Raw genomic sequence first — 20,774 nt, forward strand, 5'->3', positions numbered from 1 at the left:
GCAATAACTAACTGCGGCAAAACGATAGGAGTAGTATTGGAAGGGAGGGACACGGGGTTCAAAACTCAGTGCTAGCATTTTTCGCATCCGGTAGACTAGCACACCAGAATCTTTGAGTTGTGGGATGGATCGTGACTCCTGCAAATGAACAATGGCCCCCCCGTTTGCTAGCACTGTTAAACTAACTTATTTAGCTTATTTGCTTAAAAGTTAATGAATGGTGTTGCTGTTCATACTACTACTTTTTAAGTAACACTTGTGCTCTTCTTCCTCCTTTTTTCTCCCCCTCTATGTTCTCTTTCTTTCCCTTCCTCCTCTGGATCCATACACTTCAACTCCAGCATTTACACACATAATTGAAGTTTAGGGAAATCCATCATCTCAACTGGGAAATGGGCATTATAAAGTTGTGATTAAAAAAAAAAAAAAACTTGGAAATGGGCACACTTTTGGGTGACAAAGCACAGCGTTCCATTCTTTTGATGAAAAGTGACAAACAAGTGCTCTAAAATCAATATCTCAATTACCTTGAAATAAACTACGAACAAAATGAAGAGAATCTAGGAATCAACCAGAGCCATGGATTGTAAACTACGACGGAAAACCCACGTTTGTGTGTTTCCTTAAAATTATGCTTCTTTTCAGTTATATATGTACATGAAGTGTTTCACAAGAATCACTCCTGCCTATTCCAAACAAAATGATCTTTACAACTGTGTGTTTCTTTGGCGACGATGGTGACTTAACATATCCAAAAGTTCTCACCATTTCAAAGGTACATAGAAATCTTGCTTCATGACCTAAGCCCGTGTGTTGGGGTCCGGTTCCAGAGGCGACTTAAGGCTTAACTTGAATTTCCAAGTCGTGCAATAATTTGAAGAGGAAAGAATATAGGAGAATGATTTGTCACGAGGTGAATAGAGAACGAGAAATCCCTTTACCTTTCCATTTCCTTCATAGATCCCTCCAGAAATCCAAGATCCAAACACAACTTAAATGGCCTCAGGTCTATTTCAGTTATCCCGATGTCATGGAAAAACCACTTCTCAAAGCTGGTGAAACGAGTTGCTCTATAATTCTAGCTTGAAATTCAAGCTAATGCTTCCCTATGGTTGTCACATATCCACCCCTCAAATGTTGCACTCCGTATGCTGCAGAGGAAGCTACTGTTGTTGAAGCTACTAGCCAACTGCATGAAATTGAGAAGTATAGTGGGCTCGACGGAGTTCTACTTATTGAATCATAGAGTATCAAAACTAGAGAGAGACTTGGAGCTTACAAAACGTTAAAATGTGAGCAATTCTAGAGAAACAAAGAATTAACTTCAAAATAGGATACCTCAAGTATGTGATGTATGCCTCGGTTTCTGGGGTCCCAAAGTCTGGTTGAAGAAGAGCAGCAGCAACTAAGGCCAGTTGGAAAACTGTATTAACCTGCCAAGTGTCAAGATTGAAGTACTTAGCGGAAACTGGAGAGTTGAATACATGTCTGCTATTTTTTGGTCTTTTTCTTCCTTCCCTCTCTTTTCCGTCCCTCACAATATCTGTCCAGACTCTAGAGGACAAACTCAAGGATGACATGCATAGCCTTCCATATTCAGTTTGACTGAACAGGCTTAGCTTCAGCTAACTTAGACCATATTTTCTTTTCGATATGCTAGAAGAATCTGCAATACACTACTTGAACACAACCCGAGCCAACAATGCGTTACTTACCTATTTTATTCAAGTAATTTGCATTCAATGAAATTGAGTAGTGATAGGAGTTGGTTAGATAGTGGGGTAACTGAGTTGCCTATTTGTAGGGTAATGTGCTAGTGGGTACTTAATTTTCTTTTATAAATATAACCGTGGTGAATCAACAAAGTGGTAGTTGAAGTTGAATATGGTTAAAAGTCTTCTATTGTGAAGAAACAGGTTAGGTTCTCCTCTATCAGAACCAATCAGACGTCTTCTCCACCCCACCGCCCACCACCCCCCCTCCCCCCCCCCCCCCCCCCAAGTGGGACTCTTCTCTCATCTCCTTTAATTTTACTTTTGGTTACAAGAATGTTCGCATCACAACCATTATCAATGTCCTCTCCATAATAGTCAAACCCAAATTTTCAGTGCACTAAGTGCAGCTACACAATCTCTGGCCTTCGCAAACCAGAATTTGATAGACATAAATATAAGGACACCACCTGACTAGTTGAATAAAGTATTGAGTTTGTGTTTCCAGCTGTCTGGTTGCTCATCCCCACCCAAATAGCAAACAGAAAAACAAACTTGCTCTCGAAGGGAGAGAAAAAACTGTCGGAACAGATGCCTTTGTAGGCTAAGGACAGTGTCATATCACATTTGATAATCAAGACGCAAAATTCAAAGCTTACCTACCATACTAGGTTAAGTAAACTGCAATATCTTACATCATAGTTTATAAATGAAGTCAGAGGATGAAAAGCTTACCTTGCTGAGAAACAGAGGCTCAACCTTCTCGGGACGGGTCCGATCAATATTGAAGAAGTCTGACCAACTTTTCCACTGAGATAAAAAGATTCAGTTCAAAAAATGTGAGTCAACCAACATTTCAGTCCAACTGACATGCCAAGGTAGGTAAAACTCACCTCAAAACCTAAACTGCTAGCTCTTCTATAAAATGCACCACCAATAAGCGCAACGTCTCGCAGCACTACAAGGCCAACGAGTCCAGCTTCACAACCAAACAAACCTTATTAAAATAGAATCCATGAAACTATGTTTTATGTGATTTTATGTCAAGGTTTGAATTGCTACAGTTTGAGCAGAGTAGTGTAATTGCCATGACCAAAACTCACACCACATACTCTTTGTTAATGGTTTCATGATCATTTAAATCTCAAACTACGTCTAATAGCAACTCAGCAAAGAAATACCACTTCTACTTACGGTGTAAAAGACCATTATCTACCATCGCCAAAGCAACACATCCGATTAGAACCTGAAATAATTACGGGTGGCAACTATTAGACAAATCCAACCACCAAGTAGGTCTCTATGAACCAGAAACCCCACTATGGAGAACTGCCGGTCTCCCAATGCCACTGAGCTTTCAGAAGAAAAGACAGTAAATTACCTTGTCTGCAAGAGGGTCAAGATAAGAACCTACAACAGAATTGATTCCCATTCTCCTAGCCACGTATCCATCAAGCTACAAGATGAACGAAGATACAGAAAGCAAGTAGAGTTCACATCCAGATTGTAAGGATAGTCCTAAAAAACTAATACACAGCAGATTATGATGATTGATAACACACTCGTTCATACCCACCCAATCAGATGCCCCAGAGATAGCTAGTCCGACAAATGCAGGAAGATACATTCCATGTAAGATCATCCTGCAAAAGCACAATCTACTTTTCACGAGAAATTCATGTGAAAACCAGATCAAGTCTTAGCGAGGAAGAAATGGATATATAGGTTAGAATAAAATTTTGACATAGAACTTTAAGGAACAATAAAAGGTCATGTAAAGTTTCAAACATGCATTCAGGTTCCTGATATGAGCTGATTACAAAAAGTCCAACGCAAAATACTGCCAAAGCAAAAAGATACCCAATTATGGACATGGAAGCACATTCATCATGAAGAGAACGCTGTAGAAATCAATGGCAACTTAATCAACGAATCTGTAGGAATCTACAATGGAGTTAATAAAGAGCAACTCTTTTCTAAAAGGCCATTCTTTATTAACTCTACGTATGAAGGCAATTACACTATTGGCTACTGAGCGCCTCCAACACTAGTAAAGTACACAAACATTAAGTATACTAGACAATTTTCTTTTGCCTAATCAGCTGTTTATATATGCAGTATTGCAGTTCAAAAAAACCAGTCGTTTATATAAAGTGCCCCAAAACTACTAGGATTTTTCCTAGATAGGTACAGATAAACACATATTAAGATAGCTGATGATGTGGTGTTTTTATTGGTTAACAAAATTTCTCTACCCTCCAAAAGCTAGCTACATGCAGGTAGTCAAAATGCAAATTGGTAAAATGCGTAGCCAAATAGCTGGAGATGGAGTAAAAAATTGTGCTCCAGTCGCTAAAAATAGACAACAGGCCTCATTTCGTTGGAGTTAATGCTTGCATAACAATCATATCAATATTAATCTCGAGCAATAACATTATTTATTAACATGTATCCCATGACCGCCCTTCATCCTTAAGTTATTAAAAGTTCTCTAAGAACACCACAACGTGGTGCTCGAGCGTCCTTCTCCAGCCCCACCACACATTGGAGAAGGTTCCATCAAAGTTGTGAAATCCGTTTCGTACCGGCCGGTACGTACCATACCGGAGCTTAAACGGAACACAAAGACTAGAGATCTGTTCTGGTTAAAATACCGGACTGTTCTGGCCAATACCGGACGTACCGGACGATACCGGGCTGTTTTGGACATTTTTCGGTGTTCCGGACGGTACAAAATTACACTTTGTTTTTATTTTTTCCCGTGCTGCAGCCCCTAGTAAATGGTAGGAATCAGACTAGGTACCAGCTGGCCCTTGGATCCTAATCTAAGGGTACGAAAAAGGACAACAAAAACCCTCTTGTCCAGAGCTTGGGAAACGTAAGAATTGTCTGGGATTACACATTACAACTACAATTTATTACATAAGAACCCCAAACAACATTTGCATAATGTTTCTAGTAATTTGTGTGAATATTGTAATTCTGAATTCTAATATTTTGTCCAATATTTTTCATTTAATAAAATTTTATTATGCTCCATATAATAATTTAGTTCTATATGTATGCATGTTAGCTCGACTTTAATTTGTACACATAATACAAAAATAGTATTAGAAGTATATAAAATTATGAACAAATATATTGCGGTAAATCCAAAACGGTACCGAGATATACACCGGTACCGTTCCAGTAGAGAAAATGGTATGCCAGCCGGTACGGGATTGATAACTTTGGGTTTCATAACAAAGTGTGTGATGCCAACAATATATGGCGGAGAATGAACCTGAAGCATCGGTGCTTTAGGAGCACTGAATAATCACTCCCCACAAAATAACGTGTTCTCCACAATTTCCAAGGTGAAAATCAAATGACGACCCACACTAAATAGGCAACGTCTTTCCAGTTTGACAAGCGATTCACGATCGACCTAAAGTTGAGGATTCTTTTAACAAGAATTTGTACATTCTACTAAAAACACCAATGCTAAGGGGTTGTTTCCACTAGACTAAATGGACTAAAACACATGTTCTCATGGATTTCTGCGCGGCTCATTCTCCTCACATATATCAACTAAAATACCATATAGCGGAAACAAACCTGACTATTGCCACGACAAAAAAATTTAGGCTGGTTTCTTGCTAACTTATTTGTCCAGAACTTATTACAGAATTTTTTATTTTTCGTAACTTTTTGTTCAGCTTTTCATAGTAATTTTTGGAGTTTATCGTTCGTCTCAACGAGATGAATCGGAAAAGTATAAAAATATGAACCGATGGTGGAAAAAGTTCATATAATACTACACTTTAGACAAAAGGACAACTGTTTGATATTTTTTCTGTCTTATTTTTTAGACAAAGTTAAATAAAATTCCGTATATTTCCAAAACAATTAGGGTAATGTCATAATTTTTTACTTTTGCAAAACAAGTTGAAGGTTTTTTTAACAAGAATTTGTACATTCTACTAAAGAAACTAATGCCAAATCATATATCACATTGATAACAAGATATTACACAACAAAAATAGCGAATTTTTACCATCCGAGAAACGGGCCGGAGACCAATCGGCCGATCGAGATCAAGTTCGGCAAATTCACGAAATTCTCCACAAGCTCACCAGCCTCGCTTTCGCTCGGTTCCTTCCTAACGATCCGATCGCACTCCAAATTGACCGGAAATTTCCGCCTCCGTAGCAATTCCAAGGCCGGGATGGATGGGACGAGGACGACGTCGGATTGGAAGTAAAGGGGAGTGGCGGACTGAGAGAGCTTCCACGGGGGAGAGGAGAGGAAGAGAGGGCCGTGGAAGGGGGTGATCCATCTGGAGAGAGGAGAGAGAGAGCGAGAGCGGGAAAGAGGAGAGAGGAAAGAGTACGTGGGAGATGGGAAGGGAGAGGGGGATGTGAAGTAGAATTTGTTGGCAGGGGTTGTTCGACGGATTAGGGTTTTGAGAGATCTGTAGACCGCCATTAACGACGCATTGCTAGAGAGAGAGAGAGAGGGAGAGAGAGAGAGAGAGGGGTAAGGTTTAGCAGGGGTTTAGCCGTTCAGAGAGAGCAAACATTTTAATACCACACCCGTTTATACACTCATATAATCATATTCATAATAAGGGTGGGTTCATGCACTGTGTAGTGTGGGCGGACTCCACTTTTCGGACACATGCTGCGAAGGTCGGTGTTGCGGTTCGTAGTTATTCGTCAGAGTACCGGTATTTAACTTTCACGATGAACAGACGAAAAAATGGGTAAAATACGAGCAAGCCACCTTTATTTAACTTTTTGTTTGTTATCTTTTTTTTTTTTTTTTTGCCACAACGATATACATCAGGGGAGCTTTGTAGAAATGTTAGAGTTAGCACGGAGAAACCAGAAGCCATCCATAGCCCTGACCCCCTAAAAGGCCTGCAATAAAAAGCATCACAGGAGTGAGTAAGAGCATCCGCAATGGAAATAATCAAAATCGATAATCAAAATGTGTCACGTCAGCATTTGATTATCCATTTAGTTCATAATCAAACCTAACAAACTTGATCTCCACATTGGTTATTTTTGTATCCCTATAAAAAAAACCCTACAATACTCAATGCATCTATGTCCAATTGCAAACGAGTTCTAATCACGCACCCGACCACACCAAATTATTCGTCTCGATGAGACGATTATAATGTGAGGTGTTTTTTAATTTTTCAGTTTTGAATTTGGTTATTGGGTTTGGTTATTGAGTTTTGGTTATTGGTAAAAGTTGTTAAATTTGGTTATTCAAATGTCAAAATTTGATGAGTTGCTAAGAGGGTTGCTAAGTTTAATTATTATAATGTGAGCACTTTTTTGAGCAAACATTACTAACTTTAGCAACCTTTTAATTTTGATTATTACATTGTGGATGCTCTAAGGTCTTCTCATCATCCAAAATGAACCATTGCGCCCAAGGACAGAAGGAGGGTGTCATCACGGAGTGCCTGTGATCTACTAGCAAAATTTTCGCAAAATTTCATTGGATTTGAACAGCTTCACCAAACACAGCCGAGATTGCTAAAGGCTTTCAACAATGGCTTCTCACAGTCTCCTTCGGCTCTTTTCCGAAAAATTGACGCTTCAGAGTATGAAAAACAGCTAGAAAATATATTCTGAAAACTACATTCCAAGTGATAGTACAACACCATTAATGGAAGAACAAGTATTCACTTCTCATCTTACTGCACATGGCAAACGATTGCAATTCGGATGCTCGAATGAGCAGGTTTTAGACATTTAACCCTCTTCCCAAAAGCACCAACATAAATGATCACTATTCTGCGCATATTGAGGATTTAGGCTTCCAGAAAAGAGATATGTGAGATAGGGCATAACATCATATACATGTCTACTCAATGTACTCTTGGTTCAGCAAATTTACTTCCAAAAAGAACACTTGATTGAACTCAAGGATATATTATTATAACAAACAAGATATTTGTTTGTAAGCCTCAAAATTGAATGTTCGCTCTGATTATCTCGATTATTTCGCTGATACCTGTATATACTCTTCTTCTCTTCCTTTTTTGTACAAAAAAATTTCCCTTGAATTCCACATTCTTGTGTAAAAGCTATCAATGAACTATGGCATGGTGGGAAGATGGCATGAAAACCTCAGCTTCCGATGAGAGGCAAGGGCATGTTGGAGAGCTACATCCACTCTCTCACCTTCCCGAAACAACGAGTCGTACAATTGACAGACAAATTGAGACAACTCCTCTTCGTCGTCGTCCCAAAGCCCCGCTGAGCGGTCCCCACTTCTCTCAGGTTCACTATCTTCCCAATCGCTCCTCGGACTGGCAGGCTCCGCCTCTTCGTCTTCTACTTCTTCCTCTCCAATCTCAAACTTCCCATTCTCCAGAGCATTATAGTCACCCGATCCTTGAAATGTGGTTAACTGCATTTCTTGGGGTTCAGCGGAAGAGCATATAACTGCTTTTGCACCAGAGTCTATAAACGCCTTGATTACAGCAGGGGTAGGCCCGTATGTGCCAGTGCAGATTATGATCCTGTCCCTCCAGGCTCCAACCTAAGTTTCAACAGAAATACAACGCATCAGGCACAAAATCACAACGGAGAGAAGAACCACCCAAATATCATAAAGACTGGTAGAACTAGGGAGATAACTCCTTGTGGAGTTACCAAGCACATAATTCCGGCAACAATATGGATAAAGTAAATGACAAGACGATGAAAGATTCAAAGAGAATAATATCCTAGGGTCTACATTGTAAGGAACTACATGATGTAAAACTGGTTACAGAAGGCCACAAGCCAGTGTGAGACTAACCGATTCATACAGGGTGAAGAAAAGCCAGGTTTTAGGTCCTCTGTTGCACACTCAAGATCATAGTATTCCAAATTCTCGGGGACACAGGGGCTCCTTTCTCTACTTCTTGGACTAGATGAGGCATTTTGTCATCTATTCTGCGTGGTCTACTTATCATCATAGGTAATTGTATAGTGATCTCTTTCCATTGTAGTGATTATATGGTACAATTAGATGTCACTAAACATTCAGCTACTATGATCAGGGAATCTCCAACTTTACCAAGTGTTTGATTATGAACATAACCTAACACGAGGAAACATCCTCCCAAAGAGTTAAAATAAGAGCTCCATACATTGACTGTGCCGACATCACAGTAACTAGTAAACAAGGCCAACCGAAAACAAAATGCATTCACCAGAATTAAAACAAATAAACCAAACCAAACCAAACCAAACCAAACCGAGCCTTACGTCCCAATCACTTGGGGTCGGCTACATGAATCCGTTTCCTCCATTGGACTCTGTCAAGTGCCACTTGTTCACACAGACCCATTATACTCATCTTTGCGCACTACAGCATCTAATGTCAATGTAGGTCTACCCCTCCCCGTAACATTGCTACCTAGAGCTATCCTATCCGCTCTCTTAACTACTGCATCTTCTGGTCTACGGTAGATATACTCAAACCACCTTAGCCTATTTTCCCTCAACTTCTCCTCTAAAGGTGCTACACCTATCCTCTCACGAACTGTTTCATTTCTAATCTTGTCTCGTCTAGTCTTTACCACACATCCACCTCAACATTCTCATTTCTGCTACACTCATTTTGCTCACATGTTGTTTCTTAATAGACTAACATTCTGTCCCATAAATCATCGCTGATCTTATAACAGTTCTATAGAATTTTCCCTTCAATTTTGTAGGTACTCTCTTGTCACATAGTACACCAGTAGTGCTTCTCCACTTGAGTCACCCCACTTGGATCCTATAGGTCACATCATCAGCAATCTCTCTATCTCTACTAATAATTGAGCGTAAATACCTAAAATGATCACTCTTTGGTATCTCCTGGTCTTGGATCATCACTCTTTCTTCATGCGCACTACTAGTACCACTAAACTTGCACACCATATTCTCAGTTTAACTCCTACTTATCCGAAAACCCTTTGACTCTAATGCTTCTCTCCAAATTTCAAGTTTCGTATTAACACCTCTAGCGGTTTCATCTACGAGGACAATGTCATCTGCAAACATCATACACCATGGAATATCCTCTTGAAATTGTCTAGTCAATTCATCCATAACTAAGGCAAAGAGGTATGGGCTCAGGGCTGACCCTTGATGCAGCATAAAACAAATATCTCGGCATTTTATTAACCAATGAAATAATCCTGTGCAATTTTAAATCGAATTGAAAGAAGCGGTATGGATCACAGAAGATGGCCAACTACAGGAGCTTTCTTCAATCAAGCCAGGAAAATACTATCTCGATCTCAACCAGAACATATCAGAGAGAAAACTCTAGTTAAACAATTGCGGATATTTAGCAACTAACATTGTGACAAAATGGATTATTATGAGTGATAGGGAAGGAGGGACACTCAAAAGTAAGACCAAAAGACCTACCATCCGACGAACATTATCAGGCGTCAAGTGCATAGAAGGGACTGTTCTACGAAACATATACGCCCCAATTTCTTGATCATCTTCCATAACCTTTAGAGAAAAAAGAAAAACAGGCATTTTTGTATTTCTTAGTTGCTAACAACAAGCCAACAAATTTAAAATGTGAAAGGCATGAGCCAAAGAAGCATACTTGAGTTTGGCGTCCGATATACCGGTGGACAATGCAGCCAATCTGGAAATAAGGCCTATATGCAACTAATTCAGCAAGAGTTGCTATGTTTGTAATGGCTGATGTATAATTCCTGTGCCGGCCCCGCATAATTGACAGCAAGCTAAATTTAACACTTTGTACAAATTTGTCTGCCAGTTCTCCAGGTTCAGCAACCACAAAGACATCATTCTGCCAACTACATTACAAAACCAGAGCAAACTTGAGACTCCATTTGTTCGTTATGAATATTTAACACCAGAAAAAAATCACGCAAAAAGATTTTGGCCAAAAAAGTATATTTTCTAATAATATCCTGGTGTTTGGCTACCAGTTTCAAAAATATATTTCAAGCAAAAGTTAGTCATTGCTCCGTCCATCAAATCACAGAGACCTACTGATATGTCAATGTAACCGGGATACACTGTGCCAAGACAGCCAATTGTGAATCTATCCTCAACCACAAAAAAGACACACATGCATATATACTTGTGTAAGCAGAGAGAGAGAGAGAGAGAGAGAGAGAGAGCTGGGCATGTTGGATGAACAGTTAATTTCATCACGACTCTGCATGGGTTCAGCCACACTCAATTCTGAATGTGGTGGAAGATGGTCTCGATGGAAAAAAGACAGGGAAATTTAGATGTACATATTTTAGGCTCTCCATGGAAAAATAAGATATTCAAATTAACATTTCACATATATTTTGTCCAACCAAACAATGAAAAATGAGGAAAATATTTTCCTTCAAACTAAACGGAAACTTAGGGTTGAGTATGGCCACATTTACATATGAAAGCAGCATAGAAGAGGAACAAGAGAGGGAAAATTCGACCTTAATATTGAGCCACATGTGTCATTCTGCAAAGCTAAATGTACTATTCCAACTTGTGGTGAATTCTGTAACTTCTCGTGCAATGATTTTACAGGCACGGAGAGCTGCTTGGTAACTGGGGGAGATTCGGGTGGTGAAGCAGCTGTTTTCGCAGATTGGGACCCATCCAAGCTTAAAGGTGGGACCAAATCTATTCTACCAATCCTGTGAGGGCCAACATCCGGACTGTATAGAATTGGGGTTGATGGAAAGCTGCCAGTGAAGAGAGGCGATGCAAACGGCGTTGGGAATGTTGTTCCGGGTACAGCCTTGATTGTCCCTGATAGTCCATTCATAAGAGAGAATCTTATTCCAGTTTGACTACAAAATGTTTCCAGGGACCGAGCATGGTGGAAAACTCTTCCTGAATCAAGACTATGAGACGCTTCCACAAGTAATACACTACGTCTCCAACCCAGCGAGGGAACATTCTCTTTCAGCGCTGCCAAAGACCAAAAAGTAATCAAAGGTAAAATTAGGTATGATACAAAGAACATCTGAAAGAGCAAAACTTATAGCAAGCTGATAGAGGAATTTGGCACTTGTACCAGCATTTGAAGCCTTTCCATTTGGTAAGTGTTGAGATTTCATATACTCTGACAACTTCTCCTCATGCTGGTTCTGGAGCAATCTTTCACAGACACTCTTCATTGCAGAAGAGTTGTTTTGGATGTAGTCCTTGGTTGCAGCCTCTAACTTCTTCCAGATCGTAGGATCGGTCTCATCCAGTTCCATATCACAACGTTCATCCACTGAAATGCAAACGAACGTAAAATCTTCAATTATGAAAGCACTATCCAACCACAATACCATTATTCATCTTTATATCTATCCAGAATCTACATCAGTCTCTGATATAACTCATAAAACTTTAAAATAGCGCCAAAGAACAATTGAACTCTTTCTTGATGTTTCAGCAAATAGTGAAAGTTGATCAATAATGGCCAGACAAACTTTACCCGGATTGAAGCGGAAATAATGTATTTCAGGAAGCATTGGGAGCAAGGCACTTAAAGCTTCCTCAACTCGGTCCACTGAGCACGCACTCTCGATTAACACTTGCCCAGTATCCAAATAACGCCATCCACCTTTCCGAATCTACAACAGTGTGCATTCTAATTAAAACTTAAAATCCGAGAATATTATACAGTTCTATTGCAGCAAAGAGCACAACGTACCATTCAATCCACATATGAGCGGACAAACAAAGGGGATTATTAGCTGTTTCACCTCTACGTTTACTTCAATAAAAATCTGTGACTAAGAGTCTAAGATCCATAGCACAAAACTCCAGAGCAATTTCCCTTTGTTTTATTAAATTATCTTTTGATGAATTAAGAACACAATAAAAAAATGTCCAGAAAGATGTACTAAATTCAAGTAAGTGCACAGTTTTCACAACATTTCAACAACTTCTGTTGTCTTCTTCGAAACCTTGGTAACACTAACACCCACAAACATAAAAATCAGAAACTATAAAAATCTCCAAAGCAAACAAAGTTTGCTGGATGCGGTTACCTTTGTTGGAACTGAACAGCATCCAACGGAAACTAAACAGTCAATTTTTGTATCCGGCCATAAAAGTTGTGCTTCTCGAATGGCAAATATGGTAGGATTGTTTGCTACAATAGCACCATCTTGCCAACGGTGTACGCCTGTGTGCCAAAAATGTGAAGGCAGAAATGTTGCAAGGACAAAGAAGGAAATGTAAACACTGAACAATCAATGCAAAACATAGTAAAATGGCTAACTTAAAGCCTGGCAAGAGAGTACCATCAGAGAAGTCATCAAGATAATATGGAGCTGCAGATGATGCTCTTATAGCTTGCCATATGTGATGCTTACAACTTCCAATGAAAGCACTGCGATTGTATCCAACTTGAGGACTGGTAGTAGCTGCTCCTAGCGCAGTTATAGTAGAACCTTCTGACATTGATAAAGGTATCTCTGGTGTGCCAGCAGGGTACTACACAGAAACATATAAATAATTTATCAAACAGATAACCCACAAAAAAAATGATAATATGTCCATGTCAAAAAAAATGGAACTCATTATATGAACCTGGTAATTGCGAAAAATAAAAGGTTGAGCTGGCACCGTGCTGACTAGAGTTGACACAACACACACTTTGGGAATGCTTCTCACTGCTGACTCTATCAAGAGATCACCATCATCCTCAGCACACATCTCTTTTAGCAACCTCTCAAACTGGTCTGCACTGTGCTGCAATGGAAAAATAAGTCATCTTACTACAGGGTATAGTGAGAGATTTACCCTATTTCCATCCATCTTCCCACATATTTCTCAACATGTAGCCCATGGAATTATTTTTTTACTTTTCACCTTTTTTGCGAATCCAAGAACACAAAAAAGATTTTTTTTCTAAATTATGTCTCCATAAATACTGAATGCTTGTTATGAGACCATATCAAATTTTGCAAGTGATGATACTTTTTATAAAGGAAATTCAAAGATTTTATACTATCGAACACTGGAAAAATCCTGAATTTCAAAGAAACGGCATCCCTGAAATAATTTAGAGGAACTAATTAGAGGAAAAGGGTTGGCATACTTTAGATCCATGAACAACCACCCTAAAACTTTGCGACGAGCTTTTGTAAATCTGATCAAACTTTTCTTTCCAAGTTGCTGCTTCATTATCCTTTGGCGTAGGTTCAGCAAATACAAGTTTTCCTGAAGAATTACAACAAATAATCTCAATGAAAATTATTCAAGAAATCGAACAGAATTTCCAATGCTCATTTCTACTACAGGTTACCCACCGAGATTTTTGTATATTTCTTCACATTTTTCCAGAGACATTAGTTTGATTGCAAGAGCAACAGCAAGCATACCACCCGTTGATGTGCCACATATAAGGTCAAACATCTCATGTATCTGTTTCCCTGTTCCTCTCTCAATTTCTTTTAAAATCTGTACAGTCGCCAGACCTTTCATACCACCCCCATCCATTGAAAGTATGCGCAGTCCTTGCCTTGCAACAGGTCTCCCTCTAATGGCGCGCCGCAGATTCTCATTCTCCCCTGTGGAGGCATAACATTAGGAATGCCAGGTCAAACCAGAATGAAAGTGGAAATAAACAAACAACCGATGTAGGCACAAACCAAGAATTGCCAAAGCACGGGCAGCAGCTTTATTGACACGTGGCTCAGATGGAACTGTCAGACGTAAAAGAAGTTCCCGCAAACTTTCAGAAGTAACAAGAGTTCGGCGGTTCTCCAAGCAGAAGGCTAGATTTCCAACCGCTAATAAAGCTAACCTTTGAACCTAGTGAAAGATAAATCGTCATTTTATACAACTGTGAGTAATATAGGCCAGCCATAGAAACAAAGCGTTACTCAGATAGTCAGATGTAAGAGGACTTGCCTCCGGGTTTTTATGGGCGCATAGGACTTTCAATGATTTCACTAAATCCTTTGTCAACATCTTTTGAGCCACACTGTCAGATGCAAAAGCTAAGCTGGCCACAACTTGTAACACCGAAATAAGTTCTTCAGGGCCAACAGATTTCAACACTATTCCAATGGGCTGCATGATGTCAGATTTCATCAACTGCATTGCCACAGAAACATCCGCAGCAAGAGATGTAAGAGCAGAACATGCTTGTTCAACCTGATAAAAACAGAACTGTTTAGACAAAATATTGGACAGAAATATTGAAAAGAGACAAAACGATGATCGAAACTAGAATTACTGACGTACCACATGGCGATTATCGCTACTTATCATACTTATGAGCTGCCGAATAGCATTTTCATCTTTACCAACAAATAAACGGTTTCCTTCATCTTGCATTATCTTTGCGAGGGCAGATGCTAGCAGTGGGTGGTGACAAGAGGAAAAACGAAAGATAAGTGAGAAGAAGGCACTCAGTTTGTGTCGAGATGCACCAAAGTAAGAACTGTTCTCCACCTGCCACGATTCCCTATGTCAATAAAAACCTTTTTTAACTTGTCAGGGCTAAAGTGGTCTAAGAAACAAATCCCAAGCATTCCGTTGATACCTCTATCTGCACATTCACTGATCTCAAATTTTCATCGGCTACAATTTTGATGTTTGCAAGGGACAAGTGGCGAAGTCTGTGTAACGGCAGAATTTCTGGTAGGAATTCGAGGGGATTACCAAATAGTCTAAGAATGTATAACTCAGCCATAGCCCTGAAATTAAATCGAGAGGAATATTAGACCTAGAGGAAACAAAAGATACAAAAAAACTTCGTTCAAAATAGTATGACAAGTGTTGGCCAATCAAGGTCATTAATTGCTCCTGAAATAACCTGAAATCAAGAAGAGGCCGGACCAGCTTGTTGTGCTCCAAAGATAATTCCACCAGTCCAACGCATTGTCTCAGTTCAACTGTTAAATTTTCAGGCAAAGCCAAACAGAAGGCATAAGTAGTATGTTAGAAATCTGCCCTTGAGGTCTGCATATATGTTTTGGGTTCAGTTTATTGGACCATGAACAAATCTATATGGTTGTAAGATAAGACAGCCAGATTTTTTCCCTTCAGAGGAGGTAGAAAAACCAAAATTCTGAACTTACCAGGTACTGAAACCAGCATATTATAGTCAACACTCAGAACTTTTAAGTTTTTCAGATCGCCAAGCTCAGATGGTAAAGTTGAAAGCTTGTTGTTATCAAGGTATAACTTCTCAAGAAGTGGCAGTCGAGTTAACTCTACCGGCAATACCTGTCAACAAGTGCCGAACTATAAAAAGGTTATTCCCCTTCACATTATTCATCAAAGCCTGTACTTTTTGACTCCTCTAAGAATAGAACTGCTTATTGAACATCATAATAAGTCCTAAGTGGACAGGCAGCATAAACTTTCTCATTCATTTCAAACTATGCCACAATTAAAGATCCAGAATGTGTCATAGATTCGAAGGCAACACTTTGATGCTTCCCTAGCAGAGAAGGTAGACTGACTGTCTTTTAAGTGCCCAATTTAACGCAAACAAACACCTAAAGTTCAAAAGCCAAATTGCAAATGTCATTCTTAGAGTTCACGCCTTGTTGAATGCCTTAGTTAAACTTCTACAAAACATAGTGCAAAAAACATCCCAGTCTGTAAATGCATCCAAATCACAACAGGAACATGACATACTGAAAAAGCCTTTTCTAAACCACGTACAAAATAAAAATAAAAAAAAGTTTACATAAAATTCAAGTCGATGAATAGCACATCAATCATGTAGCCTTGATAGCCAGCGAGTTATGCAGGAAATTATTTCAAATATGACATCAATCTCCAATTTGGACATTTGGTGACTTGAACTTTTCCAAACAAACGTAACAAAACAGTCTCTGCAATGCTCTAATCCAGAATGTAACTAAGCATAAAGGAAAACCTTAGATTAGAAAGTATCTGCACAAAGACTTCCCTCATACATGAATATGCTCTCCCTCAAGCTGAGAATTATCAAGTTTCTGTCCTCAAAATTACCCAAAAACAAGCCAAACCCAGCATGTAGAGCTTCACTCTTTTTCCCTTTTTGTTAATGGAAAGTGGAAACATCAAACATCACGACCTACAAAATCCTTCTCCTCTGGCTTTCTGGACAGCCAAACAAGACAAAATCTAATACAGATACATAGTGGGTTTGTGGAGCTTGATTATTATTTGATACTTCACCTCACATTTTCAGATCTAACTTTTTAGCACTAATGGTAAGGCGATAATTGATTGATGTAATGTTATACAATGATGGCTACTCTACCAACTGAGGTTGTACTCTTCTTCATTAGGTATACTATAGGCCAGGGCACACGCGTTGCGTGTGCAAGTTCACACGCGAATAATGCATATTTTGACTAAATTCGATCAAAAAATTAGCAGGAAGCTATTGGGCATTTTGTGCGAAGAAGGTTTTTTCCTCAACCAAGCAAACTACTCATAGCGGGAGAAAAAATAACCACTAATCTCCAAAACAAAACAAATTAAGCCTCCATCCTAACACCTCTTCTCCCCTCTGACTAAAACCCACTTTTACCATCTGCAAAAGACAACATGTGGTCATTTATGCTCGCAAAATTAGCAATTCCATAAAATTGGTGTAGGATGAAGCAACAATTTGACTGTACTATGAAGTAACTGACGTTGGCAATATTTCAAAACCACAGATATTCTCGTGATTGGTTTTATTCTTGGTGATATTGCGTGTGTGTTTCTTACCCTATATGTTGGGCCCCCTCGTCTTTATTTGGTAATATAGGAAAAAAATAGACGTAGGCAATCTTGCTGAACCACATAAAGTGGGTGTCATGAGTTGTTGATGTGATTGCTATTGGGTGTGTTTGTTACCCTATAAGCCGATATTGTACCCTATGTCTTCATTTGTAAACATAATAAAAACTTGAAAGATGCAATTACACCGAACTACATATAACCGGCGTGTGTTTCTCAAATTGTCACCCTATCAGCTGATGTTGTCCTGCTCTACTTCATTTGGTAATCTAACCAAATATTGCTATAAGAAATCTTGTCAAACCACATATGTATGTGTCGTGATTGTTGGGCATGTGAAACTGATTCGATTTGTCAACCTGACAGGGGTATTATGGCAATTGACGATGTAAACCCCAGCTCATAAACATTTATTACTTATAAGTTATGAATATCAGCTATACGCAGCTGCCAATGTGACTTGTACCTCTTTATTCATGAGACACCTAATGGAAACTGGCGCGAGCCGTGGATGTACTCAACCTCAAAGTTGGGGAACCATGTAAAAATCTCTATGTTCTACGTTCTTGTTTTCTATCCTTGATTATTCTCCGCGCAGCGTGTGTTTGTTGGTTTGGCCGATTTGTCAACAGTGAGTTCGTATTGCGATTGATTTTATTTTTGGATGCTATTGTTCTCGTGTGTGTGTTTGATTTATCAAGCAACAATGCAAAGTTGCAAACACACAATTCGAAAAAAAACACACTCACCGACATCCCACAACCACACAGGCTAACCACCGTAACACTCATCCAATGATCAGCAGGATACCCCCCCACCGCCACAACTCCCTCTCCACCACCACCACTCCCCGCCGCCACCGAATTCGACCTCAATAACCTCGTAAACACCCCAATCCCGTCGCTCATCTGCCCCGTCGCTCCCACCCTCGTCATCGTCACCGCCTTCAGCGGCTCCCTCCTCTTCACCACCTTCATCTCCAGCCCCACCTCCGCCCCATCCCCCGTTCGATCCCCACAGCTCTCCAACTCCTTCAACTCCACCACCACCGTGTCCTGCGGCAGCGGCAAGGCCACCATCAGCTGCGACTGGAGCCTCAGCGCCACCTGATCCTCGTCGTCGGCCCCCGCCGTCCAGTCCAGATCGATCCGAAACCCTATCTCCTGGTCCACGATCGCCGACGCTGACGACGACCTCGAGGACGACGACAATGGCGGCGACGACGATCGCGACGACGCCGACGCCGAGGGCGTGCGGCTTCCGCGGTCGTCTAGGGTTTCCTCGGCGCCGTAGTTCAGCGCCAGGTGGAAGACGTCCGACGGGCGCTTCCACCCCAGCCCCCACGACATGGCTACGGTTTCCTTCCTTCTTCCGTTATCGCATTGGGCGATCTAATCGGACGTGAAACTAATTGAGGAATGCGAAGAAATGTACTCTAATTCATAAATTTGGTTAGAGAGAGAATTCTAGAGAGAGAGAGAGAAGTGGTTTAGGTGAGATTTACAGATCAAGGAATATGACATTGAACGGATGAACGTATATATATATGTGGGAGAGGGAAATCGTTACTTAGTAAGTACTACTAACATTTATCAGTTTTTTTTATGGTTTGGGGCCTTGGGGTTTAACGAACAAGACGAGAGATGCGACGCCGTTTATGAGGGAGAAAAATTTGATGCGGGTTCGCTAAGTAACCTGGACGACGTCGTATGAGAGTCTTGGGAATCCTCTCTCTCTCTCTTTTTTTTCTTTTTCAAACTTTTTCGTTATTTTTATTTATTTCCCACATGCACCGAATTGTTTTTAAAATTGTATTAGGCCACTTTGCTTGGTTTTGATTTTTCTAGTTCCCCGGAAATAAAAGCAAATGTTTAAAGTAGTACGTTTTAAGGCGAAACTATATTTTCGAGAATTTGCTCTTTTAAACCAATGCTTTTTATTAGACTTTGTTTTTTCTAATAAATATATATGCTTGGGTTTTGTTTTTTTAATATATATGCTTGGGTATATACCCGTTCAACTATGCAAATTATTATTCATAGGTTTAGCTATGTGCATCTGTCATGCAAGAAAACGTTGCGCTCCGTAGATGTGAACATACTTTGAACAAACTTCCGTTTTTTTATTAGACTTTTAAAATTGAAATTCATCACCTCACGTACTTTACAATGTTGTGTTTTGAGTCTGAGAAATTTAATTTGGGTTTGTTACTTCATCTCCATCAAGGTCATTAGTCTATGTCGTAATCACATGACAATCAAAGTTATTAATAGTGTTTGTGTATAATAGTTTTCATTCCTTAAAAGAAGAGAGCTCAACTAACCTATCAAATGTATAAGAAGCAAAACTTATACGTGTTTCGGGTTTGAATTTTGAATCTCATATATAAAAGTTTATCAAAAGAATAAGATAAAGAGATTTGGTTTTAGAGAGAGAAAGTCACCAAATAAAATAGTACTTGATCTTTTGTTAATTCATAGTCTTTTTATAGAGTCAAGGCCGGCTCATGAGGTACGTTGGAAAAGCGGCCGCTTCCGGCCCCCGAATTTTGGTCCAAAATTGAGGTCATCATTGTAATGTAATTTACATATGGAGTAATATTAGAATATTTCTAAATAAAAAACACAATTGTATCTTATTTTCTTCAAAAACTCTTGCAATAATATCTTTTTACATTTATATGGTCATAATTGTATCCTTTAAGTTTGATTCTTTTTTTTTTTTTTGTTATTTTTGTACTTTTATCAAAAAAAAAAATTTAATCAAGAATACGTAAGGGGGCTCAATATAAGAATTCATTTCAAGCCTCCAAAATATATGAGCCGGTCCTGTATAGAGTGGTAAACTTGTCATAAAGAAATATCAAAATTTGGGGGGTTACAGAAAAATATTTGGGATTGCAATAGATCACTCTTACATGAAATTAAAATCCATTTTTTTTTACAGATCTTTCTCTCTAATTCCTGTGGTTCTTGCCAAAATATGTTGAATGATATATTCTAAGACCATCATTTTTCCAAAATTGGGGAGTGAGGAAAATTGGAAAAAATGAAGCTACAAATTGCAGTGGAGACATCACTTGACTCGCACTTGAGCATCATTTTTGGTTAGCACGTACCCATCTAACAGGTCAACCCTTTACTCGTTCCTGGCCGCCGGAGTTTGGCCTACGGTAATGAAGCTGGCTCATCGAGTTGGGAGTTCGAAGCCGACTACTTGATGTCCCCTCACCCTGTAAAGAACCACCTCGAAAAAACGTCGGAAGGGGAGTCTCTCGTTCAGTTGTAATACTCGGCCTATTAACCTTGAGGTGATGAGTCCGAACCTACCGGCAAGGCGGCAACTACTTCATCCATATGAT

At 39.5% G+C, this 20,774-nt stretch overlaps 2 protein-coding genes across 3 annotated transcripts; both read right to left on the bottom strand.

The window, feature by feature from the left end:
* Positions 1-562: 562 nt before the first annotated feature.
* On the bottom strand, positions 563-6,263 carry LOC131311088 (cardiolipin synthase (CMP-forming), mitochondrial). The gene is made up of 8 exons (XM_058338417.1): positions 5,749-6,263; positions 3,289-3,355; positions 3,094-3,168; positions 2,907-2,958; positions 2,606-2,691; positions 2,448-2,522; positions 1,339-1,433; positions 563-1,189 (listed from the first exon to the last, which is right to left on the bottom strand). The coding sequence occupies exons 1-8, from the start codon at positions 6,177-6,179 to the stop codon at positions 1,096-1,098; spliced, it is 975 nt and encodes a 324-aa protein (XP_058194400.1). The 5' UTR covers positions 6,180-6,263; the 3' UTR covers positions 563-1,095.
* A 1,363-nt stretch (positions 6,264-7,626) lies between these two features.
* LOC131310984 (phospholipase A I) lies at positions 7,627-18,940 on the bottom strand. Of its 2 annotated transcripts, none has more exons than XM_058338284.1 (18): positions 18,163-18,940; positions 15,769-15,916; positions 15,504-15,582; positions 15,231-15,384; positions 14,930-15,139; positions 14,594-14,839; positions 14,332-14,494; positions 13,990-14,250; positions 13,779-13,900; positions 13,268-13,429; positions 12,979-13,171; positions 12,724-12,860; positions 12,165-12,303; positions 11,754-11,957; positions 11,167-11,647; positions 10,314-10,530; positions 10,124-10,213; positions 7,627-8,255 (listed from the first exon to the last, which is right to left on the bottom strand). In XM_058338284.1, exons 1-18 carry the CDS (start codon positions 18,760-18,762, stop codon positions 7,809-7,811), a joined length of 4,053 nt encoding a protein of 1,350 aa, XP_058194267.1. In that variant the 5' UTR covers positions 18,763-18,940; the 3' UTR covers positions 7,627-7,808. The 2 variants fall into 2 exon arrangements, with proteins under 2 accessions (XP_058194267.1, XP_058194276.1); XM_058338293.1 differs by having other exon boundaries at positions 15,769-15,934; positions 18,163-18,265.
* Positions 18,941-20,774: the final 1,834 nt, after the last annotated feature.

Source organism: Rhododendron vialii, chromosome 2a (genome assembly GCF_030253575.1).
Source record: "Rhododendron vialii isolate Sample 1 chromosome 2a, ASM3025357v1".
In the NCBI taxonomy this organism is placed as follows: Eukaryota; Viridiplantae; Streptophyta; class Magnoliopsida; order Ericales; family Ericaceae; genus Rhododendron; species Rhododendron vialii.